General features: G+C 35.8%; 1 protein-coding gene across 1 annotated transcript in view; it reads right to left on the minus strand.

Annotated features, from left to right (window-relative positions):
* Positions 1 to 7,159: 7,159 nt before the first annotated feature.
* Positions 7,160 to 20,271, minus strand: part of LOC116166397 (kalirin-like) — a 19,643-nt gene continuing 6,531 nt past the window's right edge. The window contains exon 5 of the mRNA XM_031481353.1: positions 7,160 to 7,379. Coding sequence (XP_031337213.1) covers positions 7,160 to 7,379 — 220 coding nt within the window. The remainder of the gene's footprint in view (positions 7,380 to 20,271) is intronic.

A 20,271-nucleotide genomic window follows, 5' to 3' on the forward strand; every position in this document is an offset into this window, starting at 1 on the left:
CTTGATTAATTGTGAAGTTTCATTTTTTCTCCACCGTATTGTGTGGAAGAATGGTGAAACATTCCAATTAATCATCACCAAATACGTTGACTACGCACAAATGCATTACATCCAAAGTGAGACAAGTGTGGTATGGTCCGTTACACTAGCCCCCCCGGTGAAGGTACGACCTTGACATTTTAGCAACGGAAAGCATATACCTAGCACTCTTTAGCACCAAAGTGATAGACCTAGCACCACAGCAGGGATGTGTCTGTGACCTAAGTAAACCGGGAGGAGCCATTGTAACGCACGGATTGTCGGAAGAGGGTACTTACAAAGGGCGATTGAGACGTCTGCAAGAAATATCTCCATTGGTGATGTCAAAACAAAAGCTATTTCGGTTAAAAGAAATGCGCTTTATCGGCACAAGAGCTGTGCACAATTTATACTTGTTTTTATTTCAAATGTTCTTTAACTTTCACATTTAAATTCATATTGCTGGGGTTCAAAAAAGATCGTATGACAGAACTAAAATGGATCTAGAGCCCACATGAACTGCACACGAGTCCCTTATGACAAATTCCCGGAACATAATTGCCACACCGCGTACACATGGGTAATCGGTAATACAATGACTTGTTGAATGAAGTTAAGCTATATATAGGGTGGTGACTTGCGTAACGCATCATAGGGATTTCAATGTAAAATTCGTAGCATGCGATTATTGGCCCCCCAAATTATTTTAGAGCAAAAATGTATTAAGGTTTTTTGTAGAAAAAAATTTTTTACGTCAATCAACCGTATTAGTTTCCAATTTTTTGCATAATAAAGACGGAAAATTGGAAAAATAAAACCCCCATCTTTTTCAATAATCTGTGATGCCATGGAATTTTATAAAACAAAAACTACGCCAATATCCGTCATGCCATGGAATGTCTGCTATAAAACAAATCAAATTCTATCAAAAAGTATTATATTTAGAACAGCGAATTCAACATAAAGAAAGACCAAATTACTAAAAACGATTTCCTAATATAACAATTTACAATAAATGTTGGAATAAGTCACCATTAACCGCAAGACAGTAACAAAGTCGATCATAAAATCCATTTCGAACTGCTGCTAATTTATAACTGGATATCTTTTTGTTTTAGAAAATTCCATGGCATCGCAGATTATTGAAAAAGATGCGGGTTTTATTTTTCCAATTTTCCGTCTTTATTATGCAAAAAATTGGAAACTAATACGGTTGATTGACGTAAAAAATTTTTTCTACAAAAAACCTTAATAGATTTTTGCTCTGAAATAATTTGGGGAGCCAATAATCGCATGTTATGAATTTTACATTGAAATCCCTATGATGCGTTACGCAAGTCACCACCCTGTATATATATCTATATATAAATATAAACGGGGAATTGGCAGTGTCCTTTTAACTGCGCAACCGCATGTGTAAGTTTCAAACGTAATCAGTAAACAGTGTTACGGCGAGATATTCGCCTTATTCTTCGTACTTAAAGCACCTAATTCAATCCACTCTCAGTCCCGTCCCATTTCATTGTTCTCCGGCGATTCTCGAAACACCGCTTCGTTATGTCGCATTTCTCCGATAACTCCTTTATAAACCATCACTGACCAGATAAAACGTTTATCTTACGAAATCACGTTCCCTTATTTACGCGTTCTAAAATTTATGACAGTCACTTAAGTACATTGAGTAAACTTACATCACTTATACAATTACTACATTTACAATTAAAAACAAAATCTAACATTGCAATGAAAATTTAACAAATTTTCCAATGTTGTATCTTTTTAACAAAAATTCTCCTAGGTCCTATTAAATAAATTTAAACATTATGCATACAGGATGTCACGACTGCTATTTTAAAATAAAATTACGTTGACAATACGTGTATTTTTCACTACAGGGTGGCTCGCTCTCATATTCGGCATTATTTCAACCTAGAGAAACGACACCCTCCTGTAGTGTTAGTACACAACAACATGTATGGGTTTATTGTTTTATGCACATGGAAGTTACTTTAGTTATTATAGGACAATGCACAGGACAGGAAAATTGGCATCAATGCGTTGGTAATTTATATTAAAATCTTATATCAAAAATGATTGTAACAGTCCAAATGTGTAACCATCACCCACACTTTTCAAATACAACTGAAATACGAATACGAACGGTAGATTACGACAATTTTATGATAATACTGTACCATACCATAAATTTCGGTACCTACCTATTGGAAATTTACAAATCTTTTTTCTTCAAACGTCATGATATTTCGAAAGCAGCTCTTCGCGTCAAATTTTATAGCCAGTGGGATGCGGTTAATAGAAACTAAGGAAACGCATTTGAAATTTCTTTTGGCGTGATCTATAGCAACCCTACAATCTAAACTTCAATCTTGTTGCGTATGGAGGAAAAATAGTACCTATATACAATGTCTTAGTATTTGGAGTAAGGTTTGTGACATAAATTTGCCACAAAAGGACCACTTAAGTACCTATTTCATTTAATATCGTCAAGTCATAATTGGTACGATTTCGTAACCGATATCTAATTACCTTAATTGCGTAATACGTGTAATTTAATATATTATTTGACCTTCGACACCTTTGTTTTACACGGCAAACTAATCACGTACAACCATTTATTTCTGCAACAATACAACGAACATTATTGCACTGGTTACTTAATGAAGCATTAAGTATTGCTATTATGTATTAATGTTTCATTTATGTTAAACCGGGAGATATGTAGGTACGCTTTCTGTGGATTACTGCAAACTTTTCTGGATTCATCTTTTACAAGATAAATCTTAGTGAAAATGGAAAAACGCAATTATCACCGATAGAATCTCATACTAAATTATGTGTGGCGTCAAGCGAGGATATTTGAATTTGTTTTTATCTCCGATGTTATGTTGCAAATGATCTTGAATGGCATATATATTACATAATTAATTGTACTAATTGCGATTATTATCCTATTTTTAGGTACAAACAACAAACCTTACCATTGCAAATAATTATCGAATAATAAGTCATAATTTTTTGTGAAGCAGTTAAAGACAAGGTTTAATATAATTATAATCTGACACATCCATTTGTTATATGAATAATTACTTTATTATTTGCCAAGCGTATGGAAGCCGTCGAAATTGGTATTGTTAAAAACTTCTTTTAGTGTGTAATTTTTAAAGACTTCATTTGGCATCATGGTTCTTTTCATTCTTACTACAGTTTCATAAGACCTATATCCCCAACTTACAGTGAATATACTATAGGTACCGATGAAGGATGAAGGATCCACAGAACCTAGTGATATCAATGGTAAAATTGAAATATGTCAATATTTTCATTCCCATCCACTTTGAATTGAAATTGTATTACAAAGAGGGGGCAATTCTGAAAGACTGAAACGAAAGTTGGTGACAATTTTCTAGCTCAGAAAATTTAATATTGAAGAAAGAAAGGTAATAAGTTTCATTTTTTCTGTAACTACTTTAGGAACAACTGCATGACCGTATCTAGATTGCTATGTGTCAAACTTCATTATTGCGTACGATAATTTTGCTATAGGAACATGTATAGTCAAAATATGCCAATTTCGATTCTCTATCCCATGCAATATTAAGAACATGGTCATTCCATTAAAAAAAACTGAGTTTATAGACTTTGAAGTTTCTTAAATTTGGATCTCCATAGGTGCGGTTGTACGCAACTTAACTTTGTTTTAAGTACAGTAAAAGAAAGCCCTATTCATTCTCTATGCACTGATAAAAATGGGTTGCCATGACTATAACCTTTTTCAAGTAATCAATTATCAAGGTACCATCTGCATCCGCCATTTTTTTTTTCTTAAAGTCAAAATAACTTAAAAACCATAAATGGCAGATATGACATATGGGTATCAAAAGAACTGAAATTTCACGTAGAATCCAAAAATGCAATAAAAAAATAGGGGTTGCCATTTAAAATAACGAAGTTACTATCTACTTCCGGTGTTTCCGGAATTTTGAAAATATTTTACATCGATTCGGCCTTCAGAGTAACTCCTAAGTACAAATTTTCAAAAACCTACCTATTTTACTTTCCCAGAAACTTTTAACTAAAGCTCCCAAAAAAACACCCTGTACACTGTGTTCCAGATGAGGAAATTATAGCGGCCAGAAATTTGTTGATTTCGTTTTTATTCTTGTCTGATGTTATTTGAGCAGATACAAAAAAAAACATTTTCTCATTGTCACTTATTGAGTTTTACAAGAGACATTGATACGTTTCATTTCGGAGAAATCATTATCAACTTAATTTTTTTATATGGCCCGTAAAAAAAAGTAGATACCTACTATATTGAGTAGCATTTTTTTGCTACGAATAAAACGATGTACCTACGGCACACAAAAGAAAACAAAAGTTGGAAACTGTTGGTTTCAGCAAGATAGTGTTCCTACGCACAATGCCCTAATCGTATAAGGATACCTATAATGGACAAATTTCGTGGAAAGTAGAAAAAAATCGATTTGCGCCGACAAAAAGAAAACTCGCAACTTTGCCATTTAGCCTTTTTCTGGTTTGTTCTTTTCTTAGTTTATAAAGATTTAGTTATTTGTTCAATATATTATGTATTATGCCAAAAATGTACTATTTTTAAACGTATAATAAATGTTTTTTTAATATACTCACTTTAAAAATTGTATGCGCCCCTCCCTAGACCAAATCCTAAATCCGCCACTGTACCTGGGCAAGTGTGCATTGTTCAATTACGAATTTTAGGTACAGCTTTCAGTTACAGTCGTGGAAAAAGTATAGTGTAAGCAGAAATTGGTTTGATCTGTGGTGTAAGTATAGGTATACCTATGTGGGTCTGAACACCAATGGTCATATTCCTGCAAGAACTGCAGCACTTTTAAAAAGTAGTAAGTACTATTGTAATAGATAGGTATAATTAATACTTAAACGAAATTAGAAATAAAGGACTCTGAAACACGTGTTTTTCACTCACGTACATAAGCAGAGTTGCTGATTGGTAGATTCAAAAATTTATTGGCGTATTTATATTGTTTTGTTTCGCGTCCGAATTCAAATTATCGGGACAATGATTGCACAGTGCTGTAGCTACGTAGAAAGTAAGGTACCTACAGTAAATAAGTGTATGCCCTGCAAATTGAGACCATCAAACAAATGCGTATTTCATTACATAATATGTAATCTTTCAAACCTAGAGCAGAATGGTGAATAATCTGGTGGATCTTAGCGTAAAACGCTGTTTTACTATAAATAATTTACTTTTTAATATCGCGCCCCATCGTAATCTTTGCTTTAAACCGTTATAGGCGTTTTGTAATTGCGAGTACGTTACTAAAACGGTAGATGGCAATATGGTGAACTTTTCAAACGATCATAATTTAAATTGTGAACGTGCGCGTCGTAAATAGCGGTTTATGATTGTCATTTAGAGCTACAAATAGGATTTCTGTTTTTAATTAGCTTTCCATGAAATTCTGGCGGATAATTTTATAACGCTCCTCATGCATTACAACGTGTCATGATTGCGAAATTTTCTATAATTTATTGCGATATATATATCAGTGCGCAACTCTAGCAAAATCTGTATTTGATCAATTTCGAACTTTCAAAGCGAAGTTGCGTAATAAATGCGCATTTGTATAGTAGATTGTGAATTCTAATAGGCCACTTTTTTTTAAGTTTTGGTAACGTTGATAGTTTGTGGTGGTTGCTTCCTTCCTGTACCCTTTTACCACCCATCGTCAACCCCACCATGCGTTACATCCTGCTCCGTGAGAACAACTCACCACTCTCAAAAGCGACCGACTGAAATTTAGCCGTGGGAAAGAGCTAAACAAACGTTTGCGTACACACTAAGATACGTACTTTTTTATGAAATTTAATATTACAAATTTTGGGTTTTCACACCAAATATTCGTTTCCTTTGAAAAATTCCACTACGTGCGAACGTTTAACGATCGCTTTCGTGTTGATTACTTGTTAATTATGAGAAAATCGCCACTCAATTTATCACTGTTTACCTTCGGCCTGAATGTTATACATTCAGTAAGAAAAAGACAATGAACTTTGAACTCTAGCTAAGATCACGGATTCTAAGAAAATCGTCCCACCACTCATTTTTCAAATTTAATAATTTATTAACTGTAAAGTTTACACTGCGACTTTATAACTAACAAAATTGAAATTATGGTTTAGTAACTAATTTCGTACCAGCTACTGTCACCTTTAATATTTATAGCTAACCATTATCATACTACTTTACAGAGAAACTCTAAATATTCGACCGAAAAGAGCCATTTATCACTTTTTCCCGAGCGACATTTAAATGGCCTACAATTTGTTGCCACTTGCTAAATTAAAATAGTGCTCGATTGGAATCGAGATAAAATGTTATTCAATAAACGACCGATTGAATTAGTTTCTCATTAGATTATGCATGCAGTTTAAAGACGAATTTCTTCAGGAATGCGTTGTGAAATATTTAAAGCTCGAGAAGGACGAGTGGAAGGTGAAAGTGGCACGCACCACTGACTGCTTCGCGCTTTGTTTAAATGGTTTCGTGTTTGTAACGCTTACATGGAACCCGGCGCAAAAATTTACACGCAGAACTTACTTATTTGTCATCCCTCGAACCTATTGTGCTTCTTTCCAAATATATCGTTTCTTCGCAACGGAATTGTCCTGGATATGGATTTGCATGCGCTATGTATGTACCTATGTTATTTTAATTTTCTTCAACCTACAGGGTTGCTTTGCTTCTAAAAAATAGTGTTACCAAATTATAATCCGAAGAGACCGATTTCAATGAGTGACCAAATTGTAGATCGTAGATACTCTGAGCATTCAATTAAAAATTGTGTCTACGCGTCATTTAGTTCATTCAGAGAAATGTGCTTTTGGAAGAGGAAGAGGTAAACGGAGGATAGTGTAGCGTTTAGAGTAGTGGAAGAAATATGGCTACAGTATCCATATTCGATAGGTACCATGCAATGTAATCTCAGCAAAAATGTACCACGAATTAGGGGAGTGCTCTTGGTAATCAATGCAGTTGAAGACTAGGCGAATTTTCTCCAGATCAGTTTGGCTGAAGACATCCTTTCACTGATTTTGCGTAGTGCGTCCTTCGCTCTCATTGTCGCGGCTCGCGTTGCGTCACGTTTCGAGCCAGTTTGAGGAAGTCTTCTTGGGCGCCATCTAAGATGTTCTCCTGGACCCTGGTACACTCGGACGTACTCGTCGCGATCCAGTTGATTTTATTCGTCTCGGTGTTCGTGTAGGAAACCGATGACGTGCATATAAGTTCGTGTAGCACGACGTCTGCACTCGTGCAACCCCTGCCGAGCCAAATTCTTAATCAAGCTGATCGGCGTTTTAGAGTGTCGTACAAGACCGTGCAGAGTACTTTGTCCAGAAATGATGTGCATTTTCGAAAAAATGCACCCGGGCACAACTCGAAAGAATACCTAGATGTTGTGGGACGGGAATGTGTAGGCATTTTGTGAGAAATCGCATGATTACTCGGACCATGGATTTAACACCTCCGGCATAGAAAACTGTCCAAATGGAGTAAAATTTAAAGCAAAGGTGAAATTTTCTGACAAAGTTGTAATCTAGTGCGCGATCGATTTATACCTAAAGATGCTTACCAAGAAATGCCTAATTTTATTTACACCCATCATTAGAACGACTATGGTTCTTGCCATAAAACAACTCGGGAACACTTAAAACAGAATACCTAATATCAATTGTGTACCGCAACAAGATAACCACAACACCCATTTGAAGAAATTTGGTTGTTGCTGCGTCAAAAAGTGTATGAAAACGGCGGCTGATAATCCCCAAATGAACAACAATTGCGGGCGACCATTTTTATAGAAAAATTCGGAAAGTGAACTGAACATCGTCCAACGGAAGATGAGACAAGTCTTAACCAAATTGCATGGATTGCGAACCATGGGTCCGCTATCAGTTTTGTAGATTCGTTTGCGCATCATCAAGAATTATAACAAATTCGCAATTTTAAGCGTTTGTTTTTTCATGTTCTTCGTTACCGTACGCGGAAGCAATTTTTCCGCAAATAATAATATATGCTCTCGGTATATTACTGCGCTGGCGGTTCGAAGCGTATTAGAATAACCTAAACTTTGGTGTTTTAAATGCTCTAGTTCTTCAACGCGAATTTTAACACAAAATAAAATCCGCCCTACAGTAATTTACAGGTGAGTCACTTAACTTCGCACGCGGGTCAACGTGACCGCTTCCTGTTAATTATATGACGATTCTCCACGACCAACCGACTTCCCATTTACTTATCTGAGTAGCACTCACTCAGGGACGCAAAGCGTTTCTCTAAACCATCTTAGTCCGAGTACTCGATTATAATGTACTATGTCTGCTAATACATTAAGTGCCATTCGTGAAACCAGAGTTCGAAATTTTTGTATCGTTTCCGTTATTTGATAGAGACTAACGTTAGAGCGTTGAGTGAGAAATAGTAAAGAGGCGCAACTATAATCTAAAATTGCGATACATAATCCCCATCTCACTTGCCGAAACTTCCTACACCTCACACTTCACAGTGGGGGCGATGTGAGTGTGGTAGACGTGTGATAATGCGTAAACGTCGGTCAACAACACGAACGCTACTACAAATGGGGAAATCAACTACTTTTATGAAGTTGCCGAGGTACTGAAACATCTCGGTGTCTGTTTACATGTGGGGTATCTATTTGTCGGTACCTAAACGCTTAGAGCTATTTACTTTAATTGCCAGTACCTGCACAACGTGATCCTTGCCAAACGCCGAAGCAACCAACTATACTCGACCTATCACGAACTAGAGGTAGAGGCCAGTTAGAGAGCAAAGAGGGGACAAATGGAGAGCAGGGAGAGAACAGGGAGATTGCGGACAGGGAAAGGGCAGTGGGAGGGTGCAGCGAGATATCAGCGAGACAATGGTTTCTGAATTCAACCAACGAGAACCGATGAAAGTGAAATATGACACCACAAAAAATGGTGTATTGATCTTTGATAACATTGAAAATGAAATAAAACGCCACAAAATAATAGAACCATTGACCTTTGAGGGCGAACTATCATTGAGCTTCTCCGTGATCTACTTCCCAAGGTCACCGCCGCGGTGGATAGCAACCTTGAACTGCTCTAAATACGGACCTGCTCAGTATTAAATTATTGTGCAAAGATTGATTCATTAGAAAAAATAACCAGAAATCATTCATTGTCCATTTAGATAATGGATTGCAAGATTTTGAGCGGTGTATACTTGATGTAGAGGTGGTCAGACAGTTTTTAGTAATTAATCACTTTTTGGACTCTATGTTCTAAGACTGCATTCAGAAATATTAACGCCTTTATAAGTCGGACAAACTTCATTTGACTTTTATGAAATCATGCTCACACTAGTACAATGCGATCAAAAATGAGTTGCTGTCGAGTCACCTTTGGCATTTTTGTTTACATGGGAAATCATTGAACTTCCAAAGGCCACTAGACAGCAACTCATTTTTGTTCGCCCGTTATATGTATTAAAAATTTGTCGCAACTACAAGATGTTGCAATTGTATTTCCTAAATCAGCGGTTCCCAAATTTTTGACTATGCGCAGTGTTGCCACTTTAGTTTTCAATGTTTCCCTTCACAAAAATGTTTTCCCACACTCCAATTTGGCGTGTCTACACTAGTGCTCGTACCACCGGCCTTGACTTGGCGTACCACTGGTGGTACGCCTACCCCAGTTTGTGAACAGCTATCCGAAACGCTTACCGTTATAGAAGAAATAAACTGAGACAATGGAATATTGAAGGATCCTCAGGATCACATAGAAAGGTTCCACCCTGTATATATAACTTGCGACGATACATACATTTTTGAGAGTTGGCAACCAAGCAATTTCTAGGTGGGAAAAAGCTGCCTGCGCCATCTAAAAAGCACGAACGGGGGTTACGTTGATCATCTTGTCTTGAATGGCGGTCGTGAACGCGTCGCTCCATAAATGTTTGTTGTTGTTTGCAATCAATAATAATTGCGATCATTATTAAACAAACTTTTCACAATTTGAGTGTTATATTTTACGTCCCTTCCCTACTATGCTTCAGGTCAAAGCGTTGTCGACAACTAACGTAAGGGGGCCCTGCCTTAGATGTTTGATCACGTGCCACCTTTCAAATTTAAGCGGGATCTTGTTTAGTTTTGGAGGGAATAGTCATTCGAGTGGCCATTTTTAAAAGTTGCCGGGTTGACTTTATTTTCGTGTTCTTGTAGTGTGAAGTTAGCGTAGAACCTGGGGGTTAAGTACACTACAACATGTTAACGACCATTCATCTGAACCTTGCAAAATACATACAGTCAACAACAATGTATCAAATTCATGCCTTGGGCGTTGAGATAGTGCTTTTAGTCTTTTTTCCAACGATCTTGGTGCACGAATAACGATTCTGACATCCTTTGCTCAAAATACCTACTGTGGTCGCCAAAAATGCATCAAATTCATGTTTGAGCAACGAAATAATGCTCTTGGTCTTTTTTTCAACGTACTTGGTGTAAGAATAACGATTTTAACCTAGGGATTGAAATATATTGATTTCTATTATATTAAGCCTTTCATGTTCCAGATACACTCGAAGTCCTGTAAGTTTTGTTCCTGATGTTGCGTTAGCTTCCTTCCGGCCACTTTTGAGTTATAGCGCAAACGGTCGTACGGATGGACAACAACACAAAACATCTCGCAAAACATAAAGGATCTTAGGATCCTTAATAAAATTGATCTGCTATGCGAGTGCAGCCTTATAGCAAATTGACGGTTTGCCATAAATAAATAAGATAGACGTACGAAGTACAACATCGAAAAACAGATGAATTTAAAAAGGATGATGAATAAAACGCAAAATAAAAATATGCATATTTTCCTTCCTTACAGAAATTAGTTAGTTTTAGATTAACGTTAACTCCAGTCCTTTGCAACGATGAGAGAAGTAAAAGTGTGAAAAGAGCGACAAGTCGTTCGCTTTACAGGAAATAATGCGTATGTAATTATTATTTAGTTAACATAGGCGAGAACACCCTTCCCATCATGCAAAATTAATTTAACGAGTAATGACCGGAACTTTATACATTTAAGAAGTTAAGTCTTTATATAAAAAGGGGGTTGTTAGAAAACCATGCGAAGCACAAGCACTGCACGTTTATGACGTCACTTCCTCTATAGACTCGGTTTCATTAACATATCGTAAAAAATTAAGATGAAGAATGCGTTAGTGTCATCATTACTGTTGTGTTTGACACGCAAGACAGAATCTGCTAAGTTGACGGATTATGACTCATTAAAGGGGTTATAATTTAAAAAATCAGGGTCGCATTTATAACAATAAAAAAATTAAACAATCGAGTACTCTGTACTGTATGTAATTGAAGAATAGAACGGAACAAAAGCTGTCTGGCTTCGCGTAATCAACTCAGAAATTGGGGGATTCACTTAGTAGGGGTTGGTTTAGTTGTCAGCGTAAAGGGGACCTGTATGTATTGTCTCACATATGGGCTCCCTTCATTTGTTAACAACTGAACCGCGACTCATATCGGGATATCTTATCGATTACAATTGTTTGACTACGTTTTCCTTTACTCATGTTTTGATTGCAAAATTATGACGGCCGCAACCTTTGTCGTACCACCAAACGTTTCTGTCAATTAGCTATTACCGATGTGATTCACACCGTAATATCCTTGAAGTGTCTTTTGTCGTTACTTAACGGCGCGGCGAGAACACTTACTTCATAAATGTAATTAAACGTCGCCGTCTATAGTCTTATTCTTCAGTAACGAACAATTATGCTTGTAATAAATTTAAATCTGACAGATGATTCGAGTACGAGTATTTACATACTAATTTATACGCGTATCATAAGTAGGTAAGCTAATTCTGGAGATTTTATTACATTCACTTAGTATTCTATATAAGGGATACAACATTGTTTAATTTGGTGCGGAAGGTCACTGAATATATTGACCCAAACAATCGTAGGTGGAAGTCTCACTGGTATTGGAACAACCAATAAATGTACCTATTCACTATGGTCAGTTATTTTATATTCATATATTGTAATAAAACTGAAATATGTAAAACAAATATGTACTTATTTTAATGTCGCAGGCTGGGCCGCGGGGCGTAATGGATTGAATGACCTTAGATCCACCCCACCCCTTCCTCAACCTTTAACTGAATAGGGAAAAGCTGAAACTTTTTGCACTCCCTCTCACAAGAATTGTTGAACTGTACGGTGCCTTATCTACCCTCCAAATGACTATTCAAAATCCAGACCAAAATAGTTTCAAACTTTTTACTCCACATTTGAGCACTAATGTCAAAAAAAGGTTAAATTAATTTGTGGATGAGATCGAATGGGTATAAACGGTCTGTGGACCAAATTGACAAAATTGAGCCCGTTCCGAGAGCCACTCAAGTATCAAGCACATCCCGACCCTTCACATGTTGAGCGGATAAACTACATGTAACTTTGATATTACTAAAAATAAAGTAATTAGTAACTTTGTGTACGTCCCTGCCTGATACCTCAACGTTCCTTAAAAGCGGCTTATTGTCTTGCAGGACGTCATGATGTGTACAACTATGATATTATAATGGGCGATCAAAAATGAGTTGCAGTAGAGTTACCTTTGGAAGTTCAAGTTAAGTACGATTTCCCATGTAAACAAAAATTCCAAAGGGGGCTCGACAGCAACTCATTTTTGATCGCATCAAGTTTGAGTGAAACGTGGCCTAATGACAGTATTTTCAGTAATGAACTGTTTGATAGTAGGTAGATATATTGTGTATAGGAAGGATAGGGTTCACCATTTGCGAGGTGGTGGGGTATTAATAGTGTCAGAAAGTTTAAATTGTTTTATGAATGGAGTTGAAGGGTTGTGGGTTAAAATTGTGTATAATGGAAAAAAGTATTTTATATTATATAATGTCCTGGTGAAACTTTAGACTTATACTTAAATTTTTTGATGATAAAAGGAAATAATTCAATTCCTCGATTCTATTATAAAAGAGCTGATTTCTTGAAAATGTATAATTTAATACGCAACTGCACTTGGGATGATTTGGTTGATGCAGTTAATGATTCCGTGGATTTGTTTTACAAGACGTTTGAATTAGTCATGTTAAATCCTGTAATATCTATCCATTACATGGTTTCATGCCAAAAAGATCTACGGTAACGAAACTTTGTAATTTTGTACATTATACACTTCTCTTGCGTTGGATAACAGAAACCAGGTTGATGTTATATACCTACACTGACTTTAAAATAGTATATTGAAAGACAAGTGTTACAATGCGACCTATTGTAATACGACTATCTTGTGGCACGAGTGGCGACGCGAAGCGTAGCCACGAGTGTCCGCAAGATAGGAGTATTACAATAAAGCATTGTAACACGCGTTTTTCATACTATTTTTTCTATTTCGGTGCTTTAATTTAATTAAAAAAATCATTATCAGAAACTATAGGGAACATTAGAACTAACATGTTTTATGTTGGGAACACTTTTTATGCCGTTAAGTTTTAGGTTGGCAGCGTAGTAAGACTGACATTTTGAAGTTCAAACATGGAAGTACCCAACGAAGTACCTACTTGTACTAAATAGTAACTGCCAACTTAAGAGATGAGTTACCAAAAAAAACGACTATAATCACTGTCTTTGTACAACTGTTTTCGGCGAAAACAGTTGTACAAAATCATCATTGTGACACCGAAATAGAAAAAAGCATTTGAGATGTAGATCATGATATGCTTATGGATAAATTAATACAGTACAGCTTGTCAGTGCCCTTATATTAGGTATAATTAAAACTGTTGATATCATATTTGACGGGTCGTTTACAAATTGTCGCTTATAAGAATCATATTTCTCGAGTTTTTCATAACATATTCTGGGGTGCCTCAAGGCTTAAACTTGGGACTATATTGTTATTTTTACTTTTTGTTAATACGCTATTCTCAAGTTTTGTTGTTTGCAGATGACCTAAAATTGTTCAAGTCTGTAAGTTCAACAGCCGATTGCGCTGAATTTCAATTGCAAGCCGACTTAACAGCATCTTGGACTAAAACTTTCAAACTAAAATTTAATGTAAGTAAATGTAAAGTGTTAACATGTTCTAAGCGGAAAAATACCCTATTTTTAGCGCATTTCCACAAAAATAATAAAAAAATGCGCTATTGTGGCCACTTTGTCCGTCCGTCCGTCCGTCCGTCCGTCCGTCCGCTAACTTTGCGACGCTACTAGTTTTTTATCTTAAGAGCTATTGTTCTACTTTTTTCGCTATTTGGTTCGTTATGGTGTCGAGTCTTGTACCAAGGAAGGAATTTTTTCTGTACCGCTTACAAAAAAAGTTATTGTAAAAAAAACAAAAAACCGTTTTTTACATGTTCCATAATTTTACACTTTTGCCGTTTATTAACGATCCTAGAGATCGTTTATAATTTTGCATTGCTATCTCTCGCCTGCCGGTTGATCTCTCCGTCTGTTCCTTTGTCTGTCTGTCCATCTGTCCGTGTGAACGATAACTTTGTTTAGAAATGTTCGATCGCTTTTACATCTCCGTTAGTTATGAACTGAATTGCATGAAATTCAATATGGGCATAGCTTTAGCCATATAATACGCAATGCCAAAAGTTGAATCGAATCGATTCAAAATTCACAGTGCCCTTTTCGCATCTCGACCATTTGTAAACCGAATTGCAAACTTTTTTACTTATAAAAGTATTTGAATGAAATTTGATACATAGGCACTTGGAATAAAGGAAAATCAAACGCCAATTTCAAAATTTGGTTTTGCGCATGCGCAGTGCCAACTTTTTTTATTTATGGAAGAATTTAAACGAAATTTGATACATAGGCACTTGGGATAAAGGAAAATCAAACGCCAATTTCAAAATTTGGTTTTGCGCATGCGCAGTGCCAACTTTTTTATTTATGGAAGAATTTAAACGAAATTTGATACATAGGCACTTGGGATAAAGGAAAATCAAACGCCAATTTCAAAATTTGGTTTTGCGCATGCGCAGTGCCAACTTTTTTATTTATGGAAGAATTTAAACGAAATTTGATACATAGGCACTTGGGATAAAGGAAAATCAAACGCCAATTTCAAAATTTGGTTTTGCGCATGCGCAGTGCCAACTTTTTTATTTATGGAAGAATTTAAACGAAATTTGATACATAGGCACTTGGGATAAAGGAAAATCAAACGCCAATTTCAAAATTTGGTTTTGCGCATGCGCAGTGCCAACTTTTTTATTTATGGAAGAATTTAAACGAAATTTGATACATAGGCACTTGGGATAAAGCAAAATCAAACGCCAATTTCAAAATTTGGTTTTGCGCATGCGCAGTGCCAACTTTTTTATTTATGGAAGAATTTAAACGAAATTTGATACATAGGCACTTGGGATAAAGGAAAATCAAACGCCAATTTCAAAATTTGGTTTTGCGCATGCGCAGTGCCGTTTTTTATTTATGGAAGAATTTAAACGAAATTTGATACATAGGCACTTGGGATAAAGGAAAATCAAACGCCAGTTTCAAAATTTTATTTTGCGCATGCGCAGTGCCAACTTTTTTATCTATGGAACTATTTAAGTGAAATTTGATACTTAGGCGCTTGGAACAAAGGAAAATCTAACATTAGTTTTAAAATTTAGGTTTGCGCATGCGCAGTTCAAACTTTCTTATTTAGAAAAGCATTGAAATGAAATTCTTCTCATAAACTGAAATTGAAGTAGCACGTCAACAATGGATTGCCCATGTACAACGCTATCTTTCATATTTGTGGCCGGATTTTTACGATTTTAACAGAAGTTGCATCTTACAAATGGGAAACGAATGCAAGTGGAAATGCGCTTTATGTAAATCGTTTACGATTACTTTTTAACTTGTTCGAATATGATATCAATGGTATTACCTACAGTTGAAAGAGTTTATGAAACAGCTGATTTAGGTGTCACTGCACTTACGAGCGATTTGTCGTTTAAAAACCATAATAAATAAAATAACAGCGGCTGCATATAAAAACCTCGGGTTTGTTATAAGGAACTCTGGTCTTGTCAATTAAATGAGTGTCAACTTATTCCACGTGTCCAGTTTAAATTCTGGATTCGTATATTACAAGCATTATAGCACGTATCCTTTTTTGGTATCATATAAATCTATAAGGGAGTCGTTCCAATTAAAAACGTTGGAGCATAGAAGGAATGGCCATTCTCTTATTTTTCTGTTTAAAATTTGAATAATTTTATTGACGATGTAGTTATAAGAGGCACAATCAACTTCTATGTTCCAAATGTTATATCATCAAGAACTAGAAATTTATTTTATATCCCCCGCGTAGGGAATGCAATACCGGGATCGCGGGATCCCAAAATACCGGGATCCCGCAGCCTTTTTGCGGGATTAATCCCGCACATAAATGGAGCGGGATCCCGCGGGATTTGCGGGAGTGAGGAATTTGTTGACTCAGTTTACTGTGTTAATGAAACGCATAACGGAAAAGTTATTTTTAAAATAATTGTTAAACTTTCTTCGTTAAAAATGTATGATTTTTGAGGCACTTTAGAAGTTCACCTTTTTGTGTTTTACAGGTGAGGTTTTTTTGAGTTCTAAGTTAGGCTGAAGGTTTTTTTTGTTAAATATTGTGACAATTAGCGATTTATTTTAATACAGAAGTTTGCATTCCCTACCCCCGCATCAACACCATAGATATTTTTCATATGTTCCTAAGACAATTTGCAAGGTCGTGTGACAATATCCAAGAACTGTAAAAATTGTTCACAGCATGTTTTTTCATTTTTATTTCTCCTTTTGTTTTCCTTTGTGTTTTTTTTATTTTAACACTCTTAACATATATTTTTTTTATATTCTTTCTGTTTTCGAATAGTTTTTTTATTAACAACACATGAACATTGTAATTGGGGAAACCTGTTATATTCATAAATAAATAAATAAATAAATATTCCATGATAACCTATTTAGTACATCAAATTAATGTTTAATTGGATACAAAGAACGCTGCATAATATAATTATAATAAGATTAATGAAGCGGAAAGTAGCAAAAGCTTACCATGTAATTAACTGAGCGGTAGGAATTACTCTACAAGAAAAAGAAAAAGGTATAGTTACGGTGCCGCAAACTTAATGTAAAGGCAAAATTAAACGATTTGAATGCAAAATAAATTTACGGAAAATATCCAAATTTAATAAATTAAAACACCAAAGGCAAAAGAGGAAAAAGGCAAAGATTATACGTTTCGGTTAAACTTACGTTTTGGTAAACTACCAAATGCAAAAAGATCTCCTCTAAATTAAGCGTTTACCTTATATACAATTCCGCTATGCTTCTTTAATTAATTACGTCGTTCCTAGAGGTCTTAAAAATATGGGGATCGGCGTCAACATTTTTAAGGGTGCACCTAAAGGACGTAATCTCGACTTAAAAGGAGACTGATATCTGTAACCCATTCAACCAGAATTACGGTTAATTATACTTATCCAAATAGTCGGAATGAAATCTCCAAATTTGGCAGTCCAGCCATGCCCTTTTTTCCTTGGAATGTGAGGTCAACCGGCGTCATCTATTATCACGTTGATGTTTCCCTTAAACTGCACGACCTTGCCGGTTTCATTCTGAATTTTCGTATACCAATAGAAAACTATAAGCGATTAATGGGTAATTAACGAAACTAAAACTTGATAAGATGGATGCTTTCTCTTCTTCTCTGGCAAGAGAGCTTTCCACGGGTGTAAAAATAATTTAAATATTCCTACGGGGACGGTTGCAAACCGCGGATTACATACGGTCCCTTTTTTCCTTAACGGGCGGCCCTACATATTAAACTACTATTTTCTACCTTATATTTCCACACGGAAATAAATATTTTCGGAGCGACAATCTTCGTAACGAAGCGCCCAACTTAAAACGCTTCTTGATACCGGGTGTTCATCTACAGAGTGATCACTAAAACTGGTAATTTCAAGGCGGAAAACAGGTGCTTCGTTACAATTGTCTCACAATCACCATGCGTGTGCTTGGACTTCTTTATTCTCGATTGCGTTGTTGCAGAGTATCGCGCCATAACGAAATTATTTGACATTATCACATAATTAGAAAAAATGCAATAATTATTACCACAAGATGGAAGCGCCATCTGGACTATGGAGGAAACTCTAAAGAACATTCAAAGTTAGTTCGGTGCTATCTTTTTCCGATACGTACACTGACGCCGAAGAAAGCAGCTGTTGATCGAACTTACGTTTCAAGTTTAAACCTCACAAATTTTAGAAATCAGTAAGTACCGGCGCAGATATTTGAATAAAGCTGAATGATGTGTTCATTATTCAGTGTTGTAAAACAAGTAACCCCCCCCCCCCCTTGAAAAGTACACTTTTTCATACTGACACGAGGTTTCATAGTCTTCGATCGTGTCTATGTTTAAACGCATCAGTATACCTGAATTTTAATATTTTTTTTTCAAAAAATTTAATATTCGGATATTCCTAAAACCAATAAAAGTAAAACCGTGGCATTTTAGCGTTATCGATGTATTCATTAATAACTTCCGTTTAAGTATTAAAAAAAGTGTAAAGAGGTTGTGAGGGGGGGCGCCAAAGACATTTGACTTAGCGCACATTTGATTTCCCCATTAAATCTAGAACCAAAAGGCACAGACTGTCTGTGAACAATAAAAGCCCCCATAACCACAATAGTCGTTTCCAGTATGTAATTGAGCTTAATTTTGAAATATATTTGTTTTTCGAAATATTCTAAAACTAAAAATGCAGCATGGCACAAGTTAGGGTGCTTGATCCTTTATATGCTAATACTTCGGTACTTACTACAATTTTCAAGAGATTTGTAATGCGTGTCACCTATAGTGAAAGGAAGATATCAGCTACCTAATCCCCACTTGTTGATCAATACTGAAAAATAAAACGTATGAACGTATGAAAAGAATGTAATTGAACCGCAATAAAATGTGGACATATTTGGCCGTCCAAAATGTTCGCATGTTTGTAACCGTCAGAAGCCGCTATTAAATCATATTCTTCTTTTCGATATGTTAAATAAAATCGATCGACAGGGTTTTGGATACGTACACTTACATAATCCTAATTCTCATTGAAAAAACATCAATGAAGGTCCTGTATTTAGCAAATATGGGGGTGTATTATCTAGCGCTGACTGGCCGCGTGACGAGTGGGGTTGCCCTTCTTGTCGCCCTCCTGTCGTTCATTTCGGCCCCTTCACTCATATCGGCGTCTAATTTTACCGAGAGGAAGCCTCTCTATTTGAACACTAGTATTATTTAGACAAGTTATTTATTGGTTTATTACCATTGCTGGTAGTATAAAGTGCAAACTTAAACCGACATTTTTAGAATATAGCGCGTAATAAGGATCTTCGACCAAAGCATCACCAAAAACGTACGAAGCGAACGCTTTAGAACAGAGAATTGCATTTACGTAAACATTAATTATAGATAGGCTATATTCTACACGGCTTTGTAGGTCCTAATTTCGATATTTTCATGTTTTCCAAGTACCATTCTATTTTAAAGGATAGTCATCAAAGTACATTAACCTAGATTGTTCTCTTAATTAGTTTCGTGGTTTTACGATTGATTGTGTAAAACATGAACTGGAACATAAGAAAATTTTACTATAATGACTGTGACTGCTATTATTAATTACCATTTGGGGCATAAAACAACTTTTTCTATCCTATGTCGTAAACAAAACCCACACTGTCACCCTGTACTGCCACGTCTAAACGTTCTTATATCATACGGTTGCATAATGAACAACTTAGCAACTGTTACTTAATATATATTCCGGGTGAATTCATTAGAAGTGATGATCACTTGAAATTTCGCGCGTAAGGGTTTAGTATTTTTTTGCATTGTTTATGATTGACGGTTTGAATTTCGTTATAATTTTTTTTCTGTCATGACTGTCATTTAAGAAACCAGTGTCCGCCGTTAATTGTTGTGGTGCCATTATTCGGTTTTATTACTTTTTCCATTTTGACAATTTTTAGAGTTGATGCACTACAAATACATAAGAAAAACGTGACTGGTGTCCTAGTGTTAGTTTATAAATTTTGTGGTAAAACACAAGCAGTATTTTGAGATTATAAATAAGTAACCATTTACTGAAAGCATGATG

Source organism: Photinus pyralis, unplaced genomic scaffold (assembly GCF_008802855.1).
Source record: "Photinus pyralis isolate 1611_PpyrPB1 unplaced genomic scaffold, Ppyr1.3 Ppyr1.4_LG3b, whole genome shotgun sequence".
Lineage (NCBI taxonomy): Eukaryota > Metazoa > Arthropoda > Insecta > Coleoptera > Lampyridae > Photinus > Photinus pyralis.